General features: G+C 36.3%; 1 protein-coding gene across 15 annotated transcripts in view; it reads right to left on the bottom strand.

Moving 5' to 3' along the window:
• Positions 1-202: 202 nt before the first annotated feature.
• The window catches only part of abi1a (abl-interactor 1a), a 64,666-nt gene continuing 43,644 nt past the window's right edge, over positions 203-21,224 (bottom strand). The window contains exons 4-12 of one of the 15 annotated variants that reach the window (XM_056249883.1): positions 17,887-17,901; positions 16,133-16,236; positions 15,826-15,966; positions 12,231-12,331; positions 10,347-10,436; positions 5,272-5,469; positions 3,567-3,653; positions 1,246-1,437; positions 203-396 (exon numbers count right to left, since the gene is read on the bottom strand). In XM_056249883.1, the coding sequence (XP_056105858.1) occupies positions 221-396; positions 1,246-1,437; positions 3,567-3,653; positions 5,272-5,469; positions 10,347-10,436; positions 12,231-12,331; positions 15,826-15,966; positions 16,133-16,236; positions 17,887-17,901 (1,104 nt within the window). In that variant the 3' untranslated portion in view covers positions 203-220. The remainder of the gene's footprint in view (positions 397-1,245; positions 1,438-3,566; positions 3,654-5,271; positions 5,470-10,346; positions 10,437-12,230; positions 12,332-15,825; positions 15,967-16,132; positions 16,237-17,886; positions 17,902-21,224) is intronic. The other 14 variants (XM_056249884.1, XM_056249888.1, XM_056249885.1 and 11 more) reach the window with 14 other exon arrangements.

The following is a 21,224-nucleotide window of genomic DNA, read 5'->3' on the forward strand; positions in this document are numbered from 1 at the left end:
ATGTGATTGACATTCACTACGGAAACCCCACAGGCTAACTTTCATTTTATGTACACCGACTTCCTCCGAACAGTTGCTCCCTCCCGTTCTCCCACATCCACCCATCACCACAAAGTAAAGTTCATAGATTTCCATGATCCGCCGTTTGTCAGGAACACACATGTATCTTTGCACACGGTTTACACTGTTCACGATTTCACTGTTTGGGTATATATGATTCTCAGTCGGCATAGTGCATGATGGACTCCACGTAGTTCCCGGGAAACAGACCGGTGACGCCGCTGCTCACTCCCTCGAACCAGCCGTCGTCATTCTTCTTGATGATGTAGATGATGGCTCCTTCCATGAAGGACAACTCATCGTCCTTATCCTTGATGTAGTCGTAGATGGCAACCACTGCGAAGAGGAGCGGTATTAGTTATTAAACAATAAGCCACATCAGGGGTGTTATTAGGCAACTATACGATCAAAGACGCTAGTGTTTAATAAATAGCTGTTTTAATACGAGTGTTATGAACAATATAAAAAAAAAAATACAAATGGTTACGTATGTTAATAAAATAACAATAAAAATAAAACAATGTCACTACTACTAATAATAAAAATGATTACGTGTTCACTTCAAAATATAAATGTTACATACATAAAATAAACAAAACAATGGTAAACAAATAATTGTTAACCAATACAAATAAACATCATACAAATATTATTAATAATAATAAAAAATATATAAATCATTGCATGTTGATTATTTAAAAAATATAAATGTTACATAATTTATGTTAATAAATAAAATAAACAAAAAATGGTAAATAATAATAGTAATTCTAATAAAACAATAAAGGTTATTATGTTACATTATTAAAAACATAACATCCCTAGTTGACTATTATAAACAATATTTTATTAACATATGTAACTATTTCAATTTTTTATAATGTCACTACTACTACTAATAATAGTTGATTTCAACTCAATAATAAATGTTGAGTTCAAAATATAAATGTGACATGTATAAAATAAACAAAACAATAGTAAAAATAATTGTTAACCAATAAAAATAAACAATGAAAAATTATAACTAATAAAAAATATTTAAATCATTGCATTGTGATGTTAATAAATAAAATAAACAACAAATGCTACATAATAATACTAATTCTAATAATAAAACAATATAGGTTGTTACGTTACATGAATAAACATTTGTTGCAGATTAATAAGGTAGATGAAAACCTTCACCTTTCTCCATGTAGATCTTGGGGGCCCACTGAGGGTCTCCGTCTGCATAGGGGTCGCTGTACTGCACTACAGCTGCCTCTTCATCTCCATAGTCCACTGGAGGAGGAGGAGGAGGAGGAGGGGGCGGAGCCTCGTCGAACATGGGGATGTCATCAGGGGGAGGGGGGGGCGGAGGAGTCGGGGTCTCTGCAACTGGACACCCGTCACACATCAGTCAGATTAACGCATTAATAACACGGCTCCAGAGCGGGCACATGCGCTTCATGCAGTTCTAGTCATACATGTTAGTAGACATGCAAATCACGAACAACGGTGAATCTGCAGAAACACTCATGTCTGCTGGAGACACTCATGACGGCCGCTGGATTACACACACACACACACATATCTAGGGATATAGGGAGATTATTGTGTATGTATGAAGGAACACACGGATATGAATACTTACCAGATTTAAATGGAACAGAAGTTAAATTCAACAGTCAAAAGATTGCATTATGGAATATTACACATAATAAATAGTACACGCACACACACACACCATACATTCAAACTAGAACACCACTAAAGGGGGGGGACTTACAGAATAATTAAAATAAGAGTTCTTATTTAAACTTCTTCGTTTATTACAATCATTCGAATACATTTTGTATTTCGATTTCAGTTCGCTTTTAAACGTCTGGTTAGAAATAATGAAATTAATTTTATTCTATTGACAGAAGAGTTGGTATTGTTAACTAAAGCTAAAGGATTTAAAATTGTATTTATGAATTGGGGGGGAAAAGTATTAGATAAAAAACTTGAATGAAAATTAGAAATGTTGTCTTGGCCACAAACTGAAATAAGATTAAGTTGAAGAACTAAAATTACAGACAAAATAAAATACAAATTCTGAAATTAAAGTAAAGTAAATGAAAAAAAAAAAGGCACTAAAAATAAAATGAAAACAAAAGGATAAAAATAAAAGCGATTTAAAAGACTAATAAATACTATAATAGTGTATAAATAATACTAAAATTAAAATTAAAAGTAGGTAGAAAGAAATGTTGTCAGCTTAATAGAAATTAAATATTTTCCAGATAATATTTCATTAATTTTATTTGGCTTTAGTACAGAGACTTAAAATCTATTATATATATAAAAAAAAAAAAAAAAGTTAAATTATTTAACAAATTATATGCATATCATGTGATTGATGAGATTTCTTTAAATAATAATAATAAAATATTACTTATGACACCTAATATTTTTCTAAAACATAAATATTTCTTTAAAATATAAAGGTAAAAAGCTATATATTTTCATTTATAGTGAAATCATCATATTTTAGGGTCCTTGTTTCAAAAGTGGTTGACCATTCCCTCCCTGAATTTGCTTTTTACACTATTATGTTTTATATAATTTATTTTATACATTTAAGATAAACATGCACTTGCATGGCACATGAAACCAATATGAACTATACTTCAAAAAATACTTCCATTTTCCAAACGATCACTTGGATACAAAAAAAATATCACACTGACCAGACGTTGTGCTCATAGTCAACATTCTGGCTTTGTGAGACTAGTCCCAGAATGCATCATGAGAGGGCAGCAAAAACCACTCTGTGGGCGCTTTCAGACAAAACCTACAATGACAACTTCATCAAGCTACAGTATCCTCCTTTCTGAAAAATACAGTGCACTCAAACTAAACGTCTGTCAGCAGTGTGTGAGTTAACCGATGCTGCCGCTCTGATGACTGGCGGAGGTTTCAATCCTTCCCATGGTGCATCAGTGTGCTTCAGCCCTACCTTAAGCTTGCTGGGTACAAATCAAACAAAAAGCCATACACAAAAGTAGCCCATTAAACAGTGTCCAATATCACACACAGGGCGAGTGCATATATATATATGAGGCATGCTTTATCGCCGTTGAATATAACCCAATGTAAAACAAACCGTAGAGCACACGTAAAACAGACTAAAAACAAGAAACGCCTTTCAAGTACAAAACGTTCAATTCTTGCCCCAAACAGCCTAGTAAGCCTCTTTAAGGTTACGTAAAGCAATAGACACTTATGTAAATGTGTGACACACTTTTTGTATTCAGAAAACGCAGGCTTTAGGCGTTAGCTAAGGCTTTATTTCGATCTGTTGTAGTGTACTGAATTATACAATGGCAATACGCATGCACTCTTTGACCTGCAGTCGCCACGCAGAACGAGCAGTGACTGCTTCACAAACAGATGATGATGATGATGATGATGGAGATGAAGGCATGCAGTGAACCTCTAACACATCCACATGCTAGGGTGAGAAACGTGGCCGTCAGACTTACTGTTTTCCTGAACTCTGGCCACAAAGCCTGTGAGTGGGATCTGTGGGGTGAGCTGGGGCATGGGTGGAGGAGGAGGGGCCATACACACTGAACACCACACACACACACACACACACACACACAAACACAAAGAGCAGGAGACACCAAGAGGAAAGAGGAAAAAAAAAAAGCAGGAAGAGAAAAGAAAACATCAGTCCCACATAATAAAGGTGGGGAAGAGTGGTCCCATAGGAATAGGAATCCTATATAGTTATAGAAAGACTGAACATGACACTCTCTCTGGTAATCTGATATCAAATAACAAATCGGCAGCGTTCTCATAGCGATTCTTGCTCTTCAGTAACACTTTAAGGTGGAGTTATATCAATATCAAAATTCTCATTTAAGATTGTATTAATCTCCATGTTCTTTTCCACGACTGAATGTATCAATTTAAAACATTTAAAAAAATAAATGTCCAGATATTTTTAGGTTTTTCAGATAAAATAGCATTTGAATAATTTTTGCAAAAAAATGTTTAATTGCAAAGTAGTATTCAGATGGAAAAAAAAGACAAAAGGCCTTTACTTTGCAGTGGAAAAGTAAGAAGAAAAAACATAAGTATTGTATATCATAATAAACCCTACTGTTCAAAAGTTTGGGTCGTAAGATTTTTCGCTTATGCTCATCAAGTCTGCATTTATTTGATCAAAATAATAATAATTATAAAAGAAATATTATAATAATATTAGTAGAATTTTTTTTGTATTTTAGTATCTTAAAATGTAATTTATTCTTGCAATGCAAAGCATCATTACTCCAGTCTTCAGAGTCACATGATCCTTCAGAAATCATTCTAATATGCCGATTTGTTGCTCAAGGACCATTTCTTATTATTATTTACCAATGTTGAAAACAATTGCGCTATTTAATATGTTTGCGATACATTGTGATTCAGTATTCTTTGGTGAATAGAACATTCAGAAGAACAGCATTTATTTGAAAATCTTTTGTAACAAATGTCCTTACTGTCATTTTTTTATTACATTTAATCCTTGTTAATTAAAAGTATTAATTTCTTTAAAAAATTATAATAATCGTACTGACCTCAAACTTTTGGAACCGTGGTGAATATCATCATCAACCAAAATATAAAAAGTTGTGATAATTGTTCTTAACACTTGTTAAACAAAAAAACTAAACGTTGCACAGTTAGGGGAAAGTAACATAAAACTAAACCCACTGTCCACATTGTGACGAATGAGTGTGATCAGATAGTGGCCAGTTAGTTACACGAGTAGGATTTCCCACTGAATGCATGAATGATGTGTGATTAATTCACGTCTGACGAGATTTAACCGCCATTCACTCTAATGCTCATGGACATCTGACAGTGGGCTTTCAAATCTCATCTTGAATGCGTAGAAGACAATAAATCTCCATTCATAAACAGGTGGCCACGGGCCCTGTGCTCTCACGAATCATAAATCTGAGGCTTTTCTGGTCTTAATGACATTAGTGTGTACGGCCGCACACCTGTGGGAAGAGAAAGGCTGTTCCCTTCTCCACAGACGGGACGAGCATTAAAATAACTGCCTTTATGATGCATGGATATGGCTTTCCACTAGCTATTGCTGCATTTAAATTTGACAGGATTTAAACTGATTCAATTTGATGTGAGTTTGAACGTGTCTGTATATTCGTGCGGCGTTTGAACGTGTCTTACTTGCGTTTGTGCCCCCGTTAACGTGCGGCTGCTGCAGGGAGAACTGGGAAGACACGGACGGGGCTCGGCGGTATGTTCCCGTGGCGGAAACCATGGAGACGGAGGACGAGGTGTTGGAGTTGTGTCGGGAGACCTGCCGAGATATCGTGCCGAACTGGGACATGGGGATTGGCCCGAGACCCGGCCCAGCAGCCACAGCTGTTAGTGCCCACAGGAGAGGGTACAAAGACAGGAGAAAGTCCAGGAGTGGCCAGTGAATTACATACAGCAGGCAAGACAAGCTTCCCAAGATTGGAAAATAACTAATAGGCAGAAGAGTGACTAATGAAACACGTCAAGCACATTTCCAGGTCATATTTGATACTTTTCATACTTTTTATAGTGCCGTCAAATCGATTAATCGAGATTAAAGGGATAGTTCACCCAAATAAAAAAAATTCTGTCATGATTTACTCTCAAGTTCAAAAGAGGCCTGTCAACAGTTTGGTTAACCATATTGTTCAATATATATATATTAGGGCTGTCAAATGATTAATCACGATTAATCACATCCAAAATAAAAGTTTTTTTTACATAATATATGTGGGTGCACTGTGTATAATTATTTTGTATATATATATAAATACACAAACATGCATGTATATTTAAGAAAAAAATATTTATATATAAAATATTTATATTTATATATAATATAAATTATATCTAAATCTATATACAGTATATACATGAAAATATTTCTTAAATATATACAAGCATGTGTGTGTATTTATATATATAAAATAATTATACACAGTGCACCCACATATATTATGTAAAAAAATATATATATTTTGGATGTGATTAATCACGATTAATCATTTGACAGCCCTAATATATATATATATTGTTTGTGTTGAGCATTTTCCAGTGAAAATTCTTATAATGGTCATACTTCCAAAAAGTAGAATCTGTGATTCTGAATGCCAGAATCCACACCGCACGACGACTGACAGCCGCACATTATCCACAATCCACAACATTGGATTCATAAAGGTACAACTCACATAAAGTTGATAATTCCGCGAATAACTGCAATTGCAGATTTCGAACAGAGATGGCGACAAAGAGGAAAAACTACAGACTGCAGCTTTAAATATATATATATATATATATTGTATCACAAACTTATGGTAGATGCGATTAATCGATTTGAACGCACTACTTTTTAAGCAGAAAAATAAAGTGAAGCCTGATTTTGCCGTTATTTTCACAAATATTAAGCAAATACTTAATGTAAGGCAAGAAAACAAACAAAAAAGTAGATTTATAAAACATACTAATTGAAATAGTTTTGAAAAGTTTTTTTTTTTTTTACTATGATACAGTACATGTTACAGTATGAGAATTTAATGAGAATCTTCATAGAAATCAATGAGAAACTCAAAAGTAATTATTTTTTATATAATATTTCTTTTGATTATGGGTTTAAATATGACCAGGACATGTTTCATCAGAATCACAAAAAAAGCCTTGGGCTTGAGAAACCCAACATCAGATGAAAACTCAGAAAAGTCACAGCCATTTTACTTTAATAACTACAAACAATGGCAATGTAATTATACAACACTACAACAGAACCTGCAATAAAATGTGCAAAGTTAGAAAAGGCCCTGAGAAAGAGTACCATGTTGTAGTTGTATTTGTAATAATATAGTCCTTGGTGTGTTTACACTGCAGATGGGATTTCCTCTATAGGGACATTTCCTGTTGACAGTGTCAGATTACAGATTGCAGGGAAACCCTAGAGAGACACGCTGTCCCTGATAGTGATGGCCAGAACGAAGCGAACAACAAACACAGTGGACAAACATCACTGTGGCACCACAAGCCTTCACCAGTGACATATGATATGAACACAATACAAATATCTCATTTAAGGATGAACCTCTCATTCCAAATGTGTCCTTGTGGAGCCAGTGAAAACCCGTTCTAATGAACAGAATTATGGGATATTATGTTTACATCTTACATTTAAGCATTTAGCTTTTATCCAAAGCACTTACAAAAGCAATTAGTTAATTCGTCATGCACTGGCTAACATGATCTTTCAAAAGAGTCTGCAGTGAGGAAGTCTCTGACAACTCACCAACACAATGCTAGCTTGTTTAAGGTGGTTGCTAAGGCATTGCTATGCAGTCTGGCATGAGTCAAGAGAGCCCACCCTCAAGATTTTACGATATTTTGGTTTCTAGATACAGCTTGAGTTTCTCCATGTCAAGGTAATGAGGTAACATTAGTGAAACTTCAGTGAAATTAAGCTTTATATTGGTAAATGTGGTAAATTTGCATGTTCAAAGTTCAACAAGCTTAAATCCAATGGTAAATCCACATGGGGAAATGTTTCATGAAATTCCCAATGATGCAGATTCCTAATGAGAGGATTGCATTTCGCCATACAACAGTATCTGACCGCAACTTAAGGGGTAAGTACACCCAAAAATGAAAATTCAGTCATCATTTACACACCCTCATGTTGTTCCAAAATTTTTGTCATCATCATGACACAAATGAAGATCTTTGATGAAATCTGAGAGATTTCTGTCCCTGATAGCTTAGCTACGCAACTACCAATTTGTTGCTTCAAAAAGTTCATAAAGAGATCGTAAACTAATCCATATGAATTGAACGGTTTATAATGATTTTTCTGAAGAGATTCGATCGCTTTATTTGATGAACAGATTGAATTTAGGCTTTTATTCACATTCAGGATTCATCAACTCACACAACAGTTGTGGTGAACGGAAGCTCAAGCATGTTCACTTGACGTGCGAGAACCAATGAGGATCATTCTTGTTTTACGCATCACGTTTGAGCTTCCACAAGAACCAATGAGGTTCATTCTCGTGTTACGCATCACGTTTGAGCTTCCACAAGAACCAATGAGGATCATTCTCGTGTTACGCATCACGTTTGAGCTTCAGCAAGAACCAATGAGGTTCATTCTCGTGTTACGCATCACGTTTGAGCTTCAGCAAGAACCAATGAGGATCATTCTTGTTTTACGCATCACGTTTGAGCTTCAGCAAGAACCAATGAGGATCATTCTTGTTTTACGCATCACGTTTGAGCTTCCACAAGAACCAATGAGGTTCATTCTCGTGTTACGCATCACGTTTGAGCTTCCACAAGAACCAATGAGGATCATTCTCGTGTTACGCATCACGTTTGAGCTTCCACAAGAACCAATGAGGATCATTATCGTGTTACGCATCACGTTTGAGCTTCCACAAGAACCAATGAGGATCATTCTCGTGTTACGCATCACGTTTGAGCTTCCACAAGAACCAATGAGGATCATTCTCGTGTTACGCATCACGTTTGAGCTTCAGCAAGAACCAATGAGGATCATTCTTGTTTTACGCATCACGTTTGAGCTTCAGCAAGAACCAATGAGGATCATTCTTGTTTTACGCATCACGTTTGAGCTTCCACAAGAACCAATGAGGTTCATTCTCGTGTTACGCATCACGTTTGAGCTTCCACAAGAACCAATGAGGATCATTCTCGTGTTACGCATCACGTTTGAGCTTCCACAAGAACCAATGAGGATCATTCTCGTGTTACGCATCACGTTTGAGCTTCCACAAGAACCAATGAGGATCATTCTCGTGTTACGCATCACGTTTGAGCTTCCACAAGAACCAATGAGGATCATTATCGTGTTACGCATCACGTTTGAGCTTCCACAAGAACCAATGAGGATCATTCTCGTGTTACGCATCACGTTTGAGCTTCCACAAGAACCAATGAGGATCATTCTCGTGTTACGCATCACGTTTGAGCTTCAGCAAGAACCAATGAGGATCATTCTTGTTTTACGCATCACGTTTGAGCTTCAGCAAGAACCAATGAGGATCATTCTTGTTTTACGCATCACGTTTGAGCTTCCACAAGAACCAATGAGGTTCATTCTCGTGTTACGCATCACGTTTGAGCTTCCACAAGAACCAATAAGGATCATTCTCGTGTTACGCATCACGTTTGAGCTTCCACAAGAACCAATGAGGATCATTCTCGTGTTACGCATCACGTTTGAGCTTCCACAAGAACCAATGAGGATCATTCTCGTGTTACGCATCACGTTTGAGCTTCCACAAGAACCAACGAGGATTGTTCTCGCGCATCAAGCAGGTTCTTTTGAGCTTCTATTCATGTTCGCTGATCAATGTTTATATGTGAATAAAAACCTAAATTAAATCTGTTCATCATATAAAGTGATCATGTTTCTTCAGAAAATTTGGACTAAACAGCTCAATATATATGGATTAGTTTTACAATTTCTTTATGAACTTTTTGAAGCGTCAAAGTGGTAGTTGTGTAGCTGATTTCATCAAAAAGATCTTCATTTGTGTTCCGAAGATGAACGAAAGTCGTACGGGTTTAAAACAACATGAGGGTGAGTAAATGATGACAATTTTCTTTTTTGGTTGAACTAACCCCAATAACCCATTAAAAGGCCCATCCACACCAAGAACAATAACTATAAAGACAATTATAACAACAGCTATATTAGCGTCCACACCAATGGACAATAGTGTTCTGTTTATTTAAGCGTGCTCTGCAGTTTTATCATCTGCCACTTTAAATGCTTAAGCTTTTCAAAGTCCGATGGATTCTGATTAGCTGTCAATGTTTTTATTGTTACTCAGCTAAAAACAATCGTTCTGTAAGTGATTCCAACAATATTGTTCCTCTTTGACATTATCATTATAGTTTATCTAATTTAATAATTAGAATGATTATTAAAACATTATAGTTATTGTCCTTGGTATGAATAGCCATTAAGTCTACTGGATTTTTTACAATGAATTATGTGAAATTCCTTTAGGCAGTTCAGAGACTTCTCCACAGTGCATTGATTTAAATTGGTTGATTAAGCACAAATCCACCACCCAAAATAACAATTATCACCACCACCACCAAAAGTGACCCCTTCTGACACCCACAGACAGACAGGTGGATGGCGGGACGGTAACGCCGGTGTCGCCTGGAACAGATTTTGTGCAGTTGGCGATGGGATTGGGGGAGGGGCTCACCTATAGCAGCGGCTGGCATTGGTGGACCCTGACCGGGGAGGGGGGGTGGAGGAGGAGGGGCTGGGGGGGGAGCAGCCCATGAGGGTTCGACTGCGGGTCAGAACGTCATATCAGAGAAAACACACCTTGAGCGCGATTCATTCATTAATAGCGCACAAAAAACTAAGCTCTGTTCCAAAACCCAGTGAGCTACATTGCTGTCTACATAGACAGGCCGCATCCTAACCATCCTATATCCTCGTAAGTTGACTGATTTGAAATGTTCCACATGGGAAGCAACTTTTCGTGGCACACAAATATCACTTGATACATGAAGCACATGGGAGACTCGACTCTAAATGGACTCCAGTAGATTTTGATGTTAGAAATGATGCTAAGCTAACAACACAATGCTAAAAACATAGCACAACACAAACACTGGGTAAATAGATGTATTATATAGAGAACTGCAGTGACGACATTTGACAACCACCCTGGATGTTTGCATCACCCCGGTTCCCTAGACAAAAACTCAACGGGATTTTTCCATTGGCTTTTGTATTATTGTAGAAAAAAGCTCTCTGACCAACAAAAGCTTATAATTCTCACACGTTTTGTTTACCATTATAATCTTCACAATTGCGGAACTTGGAAGCATAAATACAATCGCCATAAACGAACTATGCCACAGTAGTATGACATCATCTCTAGCTTCTCACAACTCTTTCAATCTTTATTTAAAATCTACAAGCTATAATAGTTTGCAAGAGTGCGTTTATAAACACAATGAGGCAGTAAAAGGAGACTAGTGAGTAGATGAATTTCCTGTGAATTTCCTTTATCAAGGCACATAAAAGCTTAAAAATATCACAGAGGGGTTTTACTGATATTTTTTTTTTTGTAGAATGAAACTTGAGAATATCTAGAGCTTTTGTTAACCACAGACCTTATTTCAGGCATTTAAAAGCAATGATAAAAACCCATTAAAACACATTGACTTCTGGACAATGGAGCCGGAAGGGTGAAAAGGCTAACTTGTTTCCGCGTTTTAAGACTCACTCCAGCAGTCCTCAGGACCAAAAAACTGTTTTTTAAAATACTTACAATAGACTGAAAACACAGTTTTTATTTAGACAGAACTCATCTGAACTGATATTTTTGATGAACCCGTTTATTATATAAACTATTTTGTGTTTATCAAATATTCAGAACTGAATGATGCAAGTATAATCAACATTCTTTTTGTAATGCAACGGTCTTCTCCATAAAGGGTACAACTGATGCTGTCTAACGAGAGCTAAAACGAGGGGTCTCGGCTTGAAAGTTTAGAATAGCCAAAATGTGTTTAAGATGCCTTAAAATGCTGCCTAAGTAGGTAGCTCACTAGGTTTTGGGAGCCAAAATAGTCCTTCATCAAAGCCTAGAGGAAACCCTAGATGAAAAACCTTACATTTTATTATGCAAATACCCAAACAGATAAACAAAAGGGTACAAGGACAGAGAAGCTGCATTCAAAAGTCCAGTCAGCACTAAATAACCTTAATCCAGGAAAATGAAATCAGAGGTGCTGATGCAGTGTTGCTATGGTGACTTTAAGGATTCGGAAGGGGGGGCAGGACAGCGACCTCTTTTCTCACTAAACTCTTTTCTTTTCTCCTGTTCTCTGCAGACAGACCACCCTTTCCTCTCTATTTCTACCTGTCCTTGTTTTGTGTAGTGGCCTACTTTGACAAACCTTTATCTGGAAGAATCAGGCCATGGACAACTAATCCTGCTTCTCACTCTAGAGAACAGGAAATACTGCAGTGTTAAATACCCACATGTGAAGAGTAAGTCTAATTCTCCAGTTGGCCCTAACCTAGGGCATTGTGCTATAGCAGCAGCTGTATGTGGGCTGCAGCTCACCTGGGACTGAGTTGGGAATGGAGGGAGTCGGCACAGCGATGGGAATGCCGATGCTGCTGCCGCCACTGTTCTCTCGACTGCCGCTTCCCCCGCTGCTGCCACTACAGAGAGAGAGAGAACAAGTCAGATACAGCTCTCAGCATACATATCATATCGTTTCTGAAGTATGCATACTGTGTATAGTATGTGGATTTTCCACACCAGGATGACCTACTACATCAACCAAAACAGAGAATACTTTGAGGATTAAAATAATAAATATTGCTATTGTAATATTTCACTGTAAAATAAAAACGACTATTTAAGAAAAATATAATTCGTTTAATTCAACAGTACAACTGTCTGCCTTAATTTATCTATTCTCAAGTGTTAAACCATGAAGCTTTTAATTTGACAGAAAACCAGAGCCAACATTAAAACATCTCTTTTGTTGACAACAGATAGCTTTCTAAGCGCTTTTCATTACAAGTTGGAGAAGATAGTTGCCAGATTTTGCATTCCCAAATACATAAGTAACCCAAACTCAATACTGGATCATGCATGCATATTGTTCCACATACTATTTTAAAAGAACAGTACGCAGAACGTCGTATACGGTGTAGTATTCGGTAAGAAGTAAGCTAGTGCTTCGTTCTGAGCATCACAGGCTCACATGGTAAAGTGACCTAGATACACACTTGGCTTTGAGACACATTGTACTACGTTTAGCCATACGTAGTTACACGTACGTTCAACACAGATCAATTGATGGATTATTCAACACTGTGGAGCTACGAGCATCATTGCATCAGCGTTACACCCCCACACGATCCCCTGTGTGTCCATGTAGAAGCCAGAGCAGCAGGGCTTCCCATGCTGCACTGCAAGAGATCTCATTATCGCAGCACAGGCTTTATTGCTCCATTATCGAAACGGAGATCGAGTTAAATGATCTGATTTTAACTAGAGATGTGCAAATCTTTTCCAATTTAATAATTTTCTAATTATTCTGTAGGTTGTCTGAAAGACTAGTGCAGGCATTTAGAGAAGATCATAGAAGCTAGGTTCCGCCATTGCATAAACAAAAAACTTGTTAAAATAAATCTGACTTGTATCCCAGAAAATGTTGTTGCAATTGCGAGCTTATATTTCACAATGTTTGATTTTTAAAAAATATAATTGATTTAACTGTCTATATCTCGCAATTGTGACTTTCTCGCAATTAAAAATTTAACTAATAAGCAGTGTTAAATGTAAATTATATTATCACCCATTGATATATTAAAAATGATACATTACATCCTACATACAGTATACTCATGTAAAGCAATTAACACAATATAGCACATCTCAGCAGTGTGATTGTTTATATCGTTATATATAGGCTATATCACATTTAACCTTATCTACAATACATACACTACTCACATAAAGCAATACAAACTATAGTGCAAATCTCATTTGCCTGATTTTTTTTATCTGGTCTCAAAATGTAACTTATTGCCCAGCTCTTTATATAAAGTTGAATTTTTAAGTATGTCCAACTTTATCCGCATGCATATAGCATTCTCGTAAAGGGTGATATATCCTGTGTAGCATATTTTTAACTGCTTCATTACTTGTATTGTCGCAAAATGTAACTACATCATCGCCCAGCTCTAATATGATATTATAAACATTATATGAAACAATGTGTATTGTGAAAAGCACTATACAAATCAATTTGACTTCTGGTCATCTGACCATCCACAACTGTTTTGTGAAAAAAAGAAATCACTACTCATCATCACCAGATTACTAGATCCATTTGTAAATGTAACCTTAGAGAAACTAAATGGTGAATGCATCGGGTTCGCAAAGAACTTTGGATGAAGGCATAATAAACAGAGCTGAATAAGCAGCAGTGAAGGCTTCTGGAGAGCAGATAATGGCTCAGGTGGAGTCAAGGATTCATACTTCATCTTAATCACACAAGAAGTGCATATACAAATAGCTGACGCTGCAACAATCACATCGATTGATAAACACTGTCAGTAATCGAGAACAGCATTCAAAGATTACTCAATAAAAATATATTGAAGTGAAAACAATGAATCTCTGTTCTCGTATGTCGCTCTTTTTCATACATTACAGTGACCAAAGACTGAGGCTGTCAAGAGTGATTATCGGTCAAAAGGTTGGAGTTTTTTGTTTTTGAACTAGATGTACTTACTTTAGGGTTAGGAGTAGGGGTTGGTTTAGGGTTAGTTGTATGTATTTATGCACAATTTATGGTAATTACTATAGTAACTACATGTAACCTGTGTAAGGACACTGTAAAATAAAGTTACCCAATATTGTGTGTAGTCAAATTGCAGTGCGCTTTCATGGTGATTTCCACATCTTTTTAGAAGCTTGAACGACTAAGTTTACATTCATTGTTATTTTACCAGTACAATTCTTCAAAATGTCTACTTTGTGTTTTTATGGAGGAAGGTAAAAAGCACAATCCTTTCTTCCCTTTAAGAGAAGTAATGTGATGGATTCAGAAGGCCACACTCACAAGACCTGGCGTTGTGGTGCCACTATTTACACAAATTAAAAGTTGTGTATTATTTATGGCATCACAGTCAGCATTAACTAATGAGGCCACTTCATTCAGTCATTCTGAGCCTGAACGCTGCAGTGCTGATTGTGTTTAGTGAGCGTGGGGAGTGGGATGAGGGGTTATTCCCTCTGGTCTGGAGTGCGTTTGAGGTGTGGGCTGGTGTGATGACATTATTTACAGATGTTAGACGAGTGGGTGTGAAGAGTACTGATCGCACACTGGAAACCCCCCGATCATCGTCATTTAGACATTAGCAACATGAGCGAAAATGTTATACCCCCAGAGGATGTCAAATATGCGCTGACATTCCGAAATGAAACTGTGGAGGCTGATGGAAAAGTGTGGGAGAGGACTAGTGGAAAAAGCCAAATGAAGAGAGAAAATGAGATATCGGATTCATTAGTAAAGCCCTTGCACGCATCACATACACAAGTGTGTCTTCAGGCACAAAGGCAAATAAGAAATACAAAATTACTCAAATTAAATGAATAAACTATAAATTTATTCATTTCATGAAAAAAAAATTTATTCATGAAAAAAATAATAGCAATAATAATAAAATATAATATTCATTAAAAATGGGGAAAAACAATTTGATAGATAAAATGATAGGTATAACAATAGAATGATACAGTAGATATAATGACAGACAGAACGATAGATAGATAGATAGATAGATAGATAGATAGAGAGACAGACAGATAGACCAATAGACAGATAAAACAAATAAACATAACAACAGACAGAACAATAGATGGATAGACCGGCAGATTGATTGACTGACAGACAGACAGACAGACAGATAGATATAGACAGACAGATAGATAGACAGACAGATAGATAGACAGATAGATAGATAGACAGACAGACAGATAGACAGACAGATAGACAGACAGATAGAGAGACAGACAGATAGACAGACAGATAGAGAGACAGACAGACAGATAGATAGATATAGACAGACAGACAGACAGATAGACAGACAGACAGATAGACAGACAGATAGATAGACAGACAGACGTGTGTTACCTGTGGGTTCTGGGTCTCTGGTTGAGAGATGCGGTGCGTCCTGGACTGTGTTGGCTGCCCAAGCGAGCTGGACTCGTCATGTAGTCATTGGGAACGGTTGGAGGTTTCACCGGCTCGAGAGTTTTATAAGGATTGTTACGCCTGCATTCGCATTTGAAACAAACAGGCATATGCGATTTATGATGCATGATTTCCGACTTTGCTACCGAAAATTGCCGTCAGTGTCAAAGTATTGTCTGATAGCTTTATCAATCTGCTCAGTAACGTTTTCACTCTTTTCACACTGAAGTATATAATAAGATCTTACCCAAGAGTGCCTCGTCCTGTCAAGGGTGGGCTGGGAGGTTTCTGTGTTGGGGGATTGGTCCTGGACAGAGTTCCTCCTCTGACTGACTGATTGTTGCCGTGCTGCTGATTGGACAAGCAAAACATCAGTTTAAGTATTCGACCAGAGCTCGACCATCAGGTTACATAAATAAGACTAAAGGAATGGAGCCGAGAAGGTGACTTTACCAGACAAAACTATAGGTTTCATCCAAACGTTCAGTTTTCTACTGCAATAAAAGAGCCTCATTCATGAATATATAATACATAAACAAGTAATTTGTGTGTAAAATGGACCTTCCTGAAAACTGTTTTTCAAAAATGATTTGTAATCCTCGGATTTGATAGTTAAAAGTGTGTATGTTAATGAAATAATTCATAAATAAGCTATGCATGCAGGCTCCTTCACAATTAGCATAATCTCAAATCACAACTACTTGAACAACATGTAATGTGGAAACTCCCTTCTCAGCTTTGGCTCCGGTGTAATAGAGATCTATAATAAAAAGGAAAATGGACTACATATCTGTTACTTTTGTTTTACCGAATTAACTTATTTTCATTTTTACCTAATTAATTTAGTCACTATATCTATAATTATTGTAAATAGTGTTATCAAAATACAGTCTTACCATCTCAAAGAACACAAAATGTTTGGATATTTTATGCACCATTTATGTATGTATGGTTGGGAGCAGGTGTACATTTTTTGATAATACACTTTCATGAATCCATTAATTGACCTGAACCGGATTTACATACGATTTACACATAAAAATCACTCTGCTCATGTTTCATGAATGAGGACCATTGATTCAAAATGAAAAGACAATTAGTGGTCGATCATTTGCCTATTTCTAAACAACAAGATAGCAGAAATAATCAATAATATTTCAATAATATTAGCAAATAGGAATATTTAATTGCATTTCATTTTAATTTTACTCAATATGCCCAATATGTTTATTATCCAATAACAATTATTAGCAGATTTGAATACATACACAATGGGAAACTAACACTTATCAACATTCTCTTCTACAATCTCAAAATGCTCAGATATCAGTTGACGTACTGGCCTTGTCGATACATATCAGTCTATCACTATCATATAGACTAAAAACCTGACATTGACAGTCAATAAATTACAAACAAAATAATAGAAGCCCAAATACTTCAATTACATAGGCAACTGTGTGTTCAGCCACATATGAACCTGATTTAGTGTTGAAACATGTAATAATCTTTAAATAATACAGCTATGATGGATCACTTTGGAATGGGATTGCTCTACAACTACAGCACAAGATGAGGTTATGAGTAGGCCTGTCACAATCATACATTTGTGTGAATAAATGTAATAAAAAATTGCAATTAACAATATGTTATGATTCCAAGTTAAATGTATATATACACTGTATAATATAATATAAAATATAGTCAAATATAATAAATAACCGTGATCTATATATATATATAATCGATAATAAATAACCGTAATATGATCTGATCTCCCTTATTTGGATGGTAAAATGTGCTTGAAATTTAAAAATCGCACAATTCTCACATAATTGTGATTAGGTTGAATAACCAAACCAGATGAATTATCGTGACAGGCCTATCTGAGGTAAGGATGAATGCAGGAATATGAATATGTAATTGGATAACAGGGGAGATTGAATCAGTTGATCAGTAATAGACTACAGCAAAACGGGTTCATGGGACAAGTACACTTACCTTGGCTTTAAGCCACTAGCGAGGGCAGGAAAAGAGAGAGTGTGATTTATAGAACAAGAGAGAAAGACAAAAAGAGGGAGAGAAAGAGAGATATGAACGTCAAAAATCGGCATGTCTCAGTTCAGAGCTCTTGAAGCAGGACAAAATCACTTTAAATCTCCAAACCTACATCTGACTGCATTAGAGCGGAGAGTGGCGCTGCTAAAATGCATTTCCCTCTTTTCACACTGTCTTCGATTGAGTAGTCTGAAGCAGACATTAATTCCATCCCTTCGTCTCATTTCATAATGTGTTATTTGGGTCTGAACTACAGTGTGATTATAGGAACTAACTCTTGAAAACGTGAAAAAGTATTCATCCCTTTGGATTTACCACCAAACCTTTTCATGCACACAAAAGCATTTGCGTTTGTCTGCCGCATATGCATGTATATGAGCTTTTCTATGAGCGTAACTTAGTTATGCACTTATTAAATACTGTATAAAAATGTCCACATTGCAGAAACTGCCGTGACAAAACCGACTCATCACAACAAAGGCTGCAAGTGTAGTGACTGTTCTGCACTACATGCAAAGTGTGGCATTATTAATGTGCTGTCCCGCATGAGCAATGAGGGCCACAGTAACCGAGACAATGCTCATACATTAGGCAGAAAAAAAGAAATAGTGTAGACCTGAGAGTTAACAATAGTGTATTTCAGCAATAAGGCACTTGAGGTCAGTCTATATTGTGAGGATATAAAGGATGATGTTAGGGAGAGCGTGTTGTGAAGCACCTGCAACCCTTCAACTGTCACTATATTCACAATATAACAGGAACTGATGAGTCTTATTGCTTTTATAAAACAAGTTAACATAAAAAGACAACATAAAACCAAATAAACCGACAAATAAATAAGCAAAAATACATAAACTGTCCCACCCCCCTCTCTCTCCCACTTCCCTTCCTGTCTCCTATCTCAAAACAAAGCCAAAAACGGCAAAATTTTAAAAAAATAAATAAATGAACCAAACAAAAATAAACAAAAAACAAATGAAATAAATGAATTGAATGATAAATAAATAATTAAAATAAAACAAATAAATAAATGGCAAATAAAAACAAACAAAATAATAAATGATTAATCAAATAATAGTAAATAAACCAAATTAAAAAAAGAATAAATAAACCAAATGAAAACGCATAGCAAAAAACTTATAAATAAAATAAAAAATACATAAATATCCCAAATAAAAATAATAATTATTATATAAATATCCTAGAAGTATGCTAAGCCAGTAGTTTAACCGGTTAGACTGCAGTCTAACTGAAAATACAAAGTAGAAACATCTAATTTGACTATTTCGACCTTTGGTTATATATTAGGAAAGAATTTTAAAAATAGACTGAACACGTAATACGCAAGCGCAAGATATCCCCATTTTCACAAATTCGCGTTTTTGTAATTTACACGAAGACGTCTTCAAAAACCTGTTTTTTTAATCCTCAAAAGTTTGCATTTTCAGGCCCCCGAAACGCCGGTTTTGTGTAGAACGGTAATGCATAAAAGGTATTCAGATTTTAGTAGAAAACAGTGTTGTGTAAACGGCCCCTAAATCTTGCACAACATCAGTTTCCAGGATCAGATCCATCCCATCAGGCAAACACACACGCGGTGTTCATCTAGATCTCAGTGGAATCAGTCGAGAGCAACAATCCTGCCTCAGCCAGACAGAAATACGGCTCAATGTTTCATACTCTGACAGCGCCAGAATCCTCTGCGTTTAAGACTGCGAAAGCGCTTCATGTTCACCGAAACAGGCAAACAAAAGGATCCTAATATTTTTCCTGAACAGGGAAAGGAAGTAAAATAAACTAGTCAAAAAACGTCGGAGAACTCCCCTGCATTCCTGCGGCCGCTGACTAGATTAAATGTCAACTGACATTGAAAATAAATCTCATCTTCTTTTGCAAACACAGTAAATGTGTCTGAAGACGCTGTAATCCCCGTCAGGTGACTCAAGGTGACGGCTTCTCTCACTGAACGCCTGATGAGGTGTAACACAACACTGCCAGATTCTGTGACAGCCGGGTCAGGGTGAGATCAACATCTTGGCTTTAGTTAGTATACAAACTCTGGAACTTTGGTATAGATGACAAATGTAAACTTTTAAGGAATAGTTCACCAAACAATGTTCATTGTATGGACACAAATAAATACATACAAATAAAACAAAGTATTTTGTGTTCTGCAGAGGAAAGTCTGGAATAATTGGGTGAGGAAATATAATTTTGACTTTTGTATGATTGAACTACCGGTATAAATAGAAACGGTATAAATACTGATAAATAAAATAAATAAATAATTGTGGAGGAAACCAATAACGATTAACTGCACATATCCCTTATGTTCTGTGAGCTTCACAAAAAAACATAAAAATAATAATTAATTAAATAAAAAATACACTACAGTGTAAGTTGAGTCAGTAAAATCCAACCTTTTTATTTATTTAAAGAAATTATTAATACTTGTGTTCATCAAGGATGCATGAAATTGATCAAAAATGACAGGAGTAATGATGCTGAAAATTCAGCTTTGCATCACAGGAATTAATTACTTTTTCTTTCTTTTTTTTTTAACCATTACAATCTAAAATAACTTTTTTACATTTTAAAATTTAAAATAAACTTTTTTTCTACTTTAATATATTTTATTAGCTTTAACCCCAATAAATGTAAACAACACATACATTAATATTGATTATATGAGGCTCATTCTATAAACGCTCGTAATCGATTGGCTGTTGGCTCGCAGGCGTCACTTAAGCCCTAATCCCCTGTGAAGGCCCACGCTCACAATCCTGCCAGATGAACCACAGATGGAGGGTCACGCTGTCACTAGGTCAAATGTTTTTACATTTCAGCACATCAGATAACACAGACGCATGCTGTCAACACTAGGGCTGGAATGTGCACTGCATTGCTGGATTTAAAATAAATAAAATAATGTCAGGTTTTTTAAAACTCCAGCCCCTATTGCAATGCCTTCCTCTATAAACTAGAACAGAGGCAGGAGTAACTGATAACTTTCATACTCAATTTTAATAGACATAAGGTATCAGAAAGCCTACTTTAGATACCCTAACCCATAGGTTCTCAAAGTGCGGCCTGCGGGCCAATGGCGGCCCGCCAAAACATTTCTGGCGGCCCGCGATAACATCTGTAAAACTGTTAAAACTATTGCTTTGAAAAAATGAATATCTCCGTTTAGTGGTGTTTAGCGGCATCCATAGGCATAAGCGGTAATTACATGGTCCGACCGACCGATCGCACTTGACCTCACTCCCAAGGCCACCAGG

The sequence above is a fragment of the Rhinichthys klamathensis genome, unplaced genomic scaffold, assembly GCF_029890125.1.
Source record: "Rhinichthys klamathensis goyatoka isolate OS25496 unplaced genomic scaffold, OSU_Roscu_1.1 h1tg000064l_1, whole genome shotgun sequence".
Lineage (NCBI taxonomy): Eukaryota > Metazoa > Chordata > Actinopteri > Cypriniformes > Leuciscidae > Rhinichthys > Rhinichthys klamathensis.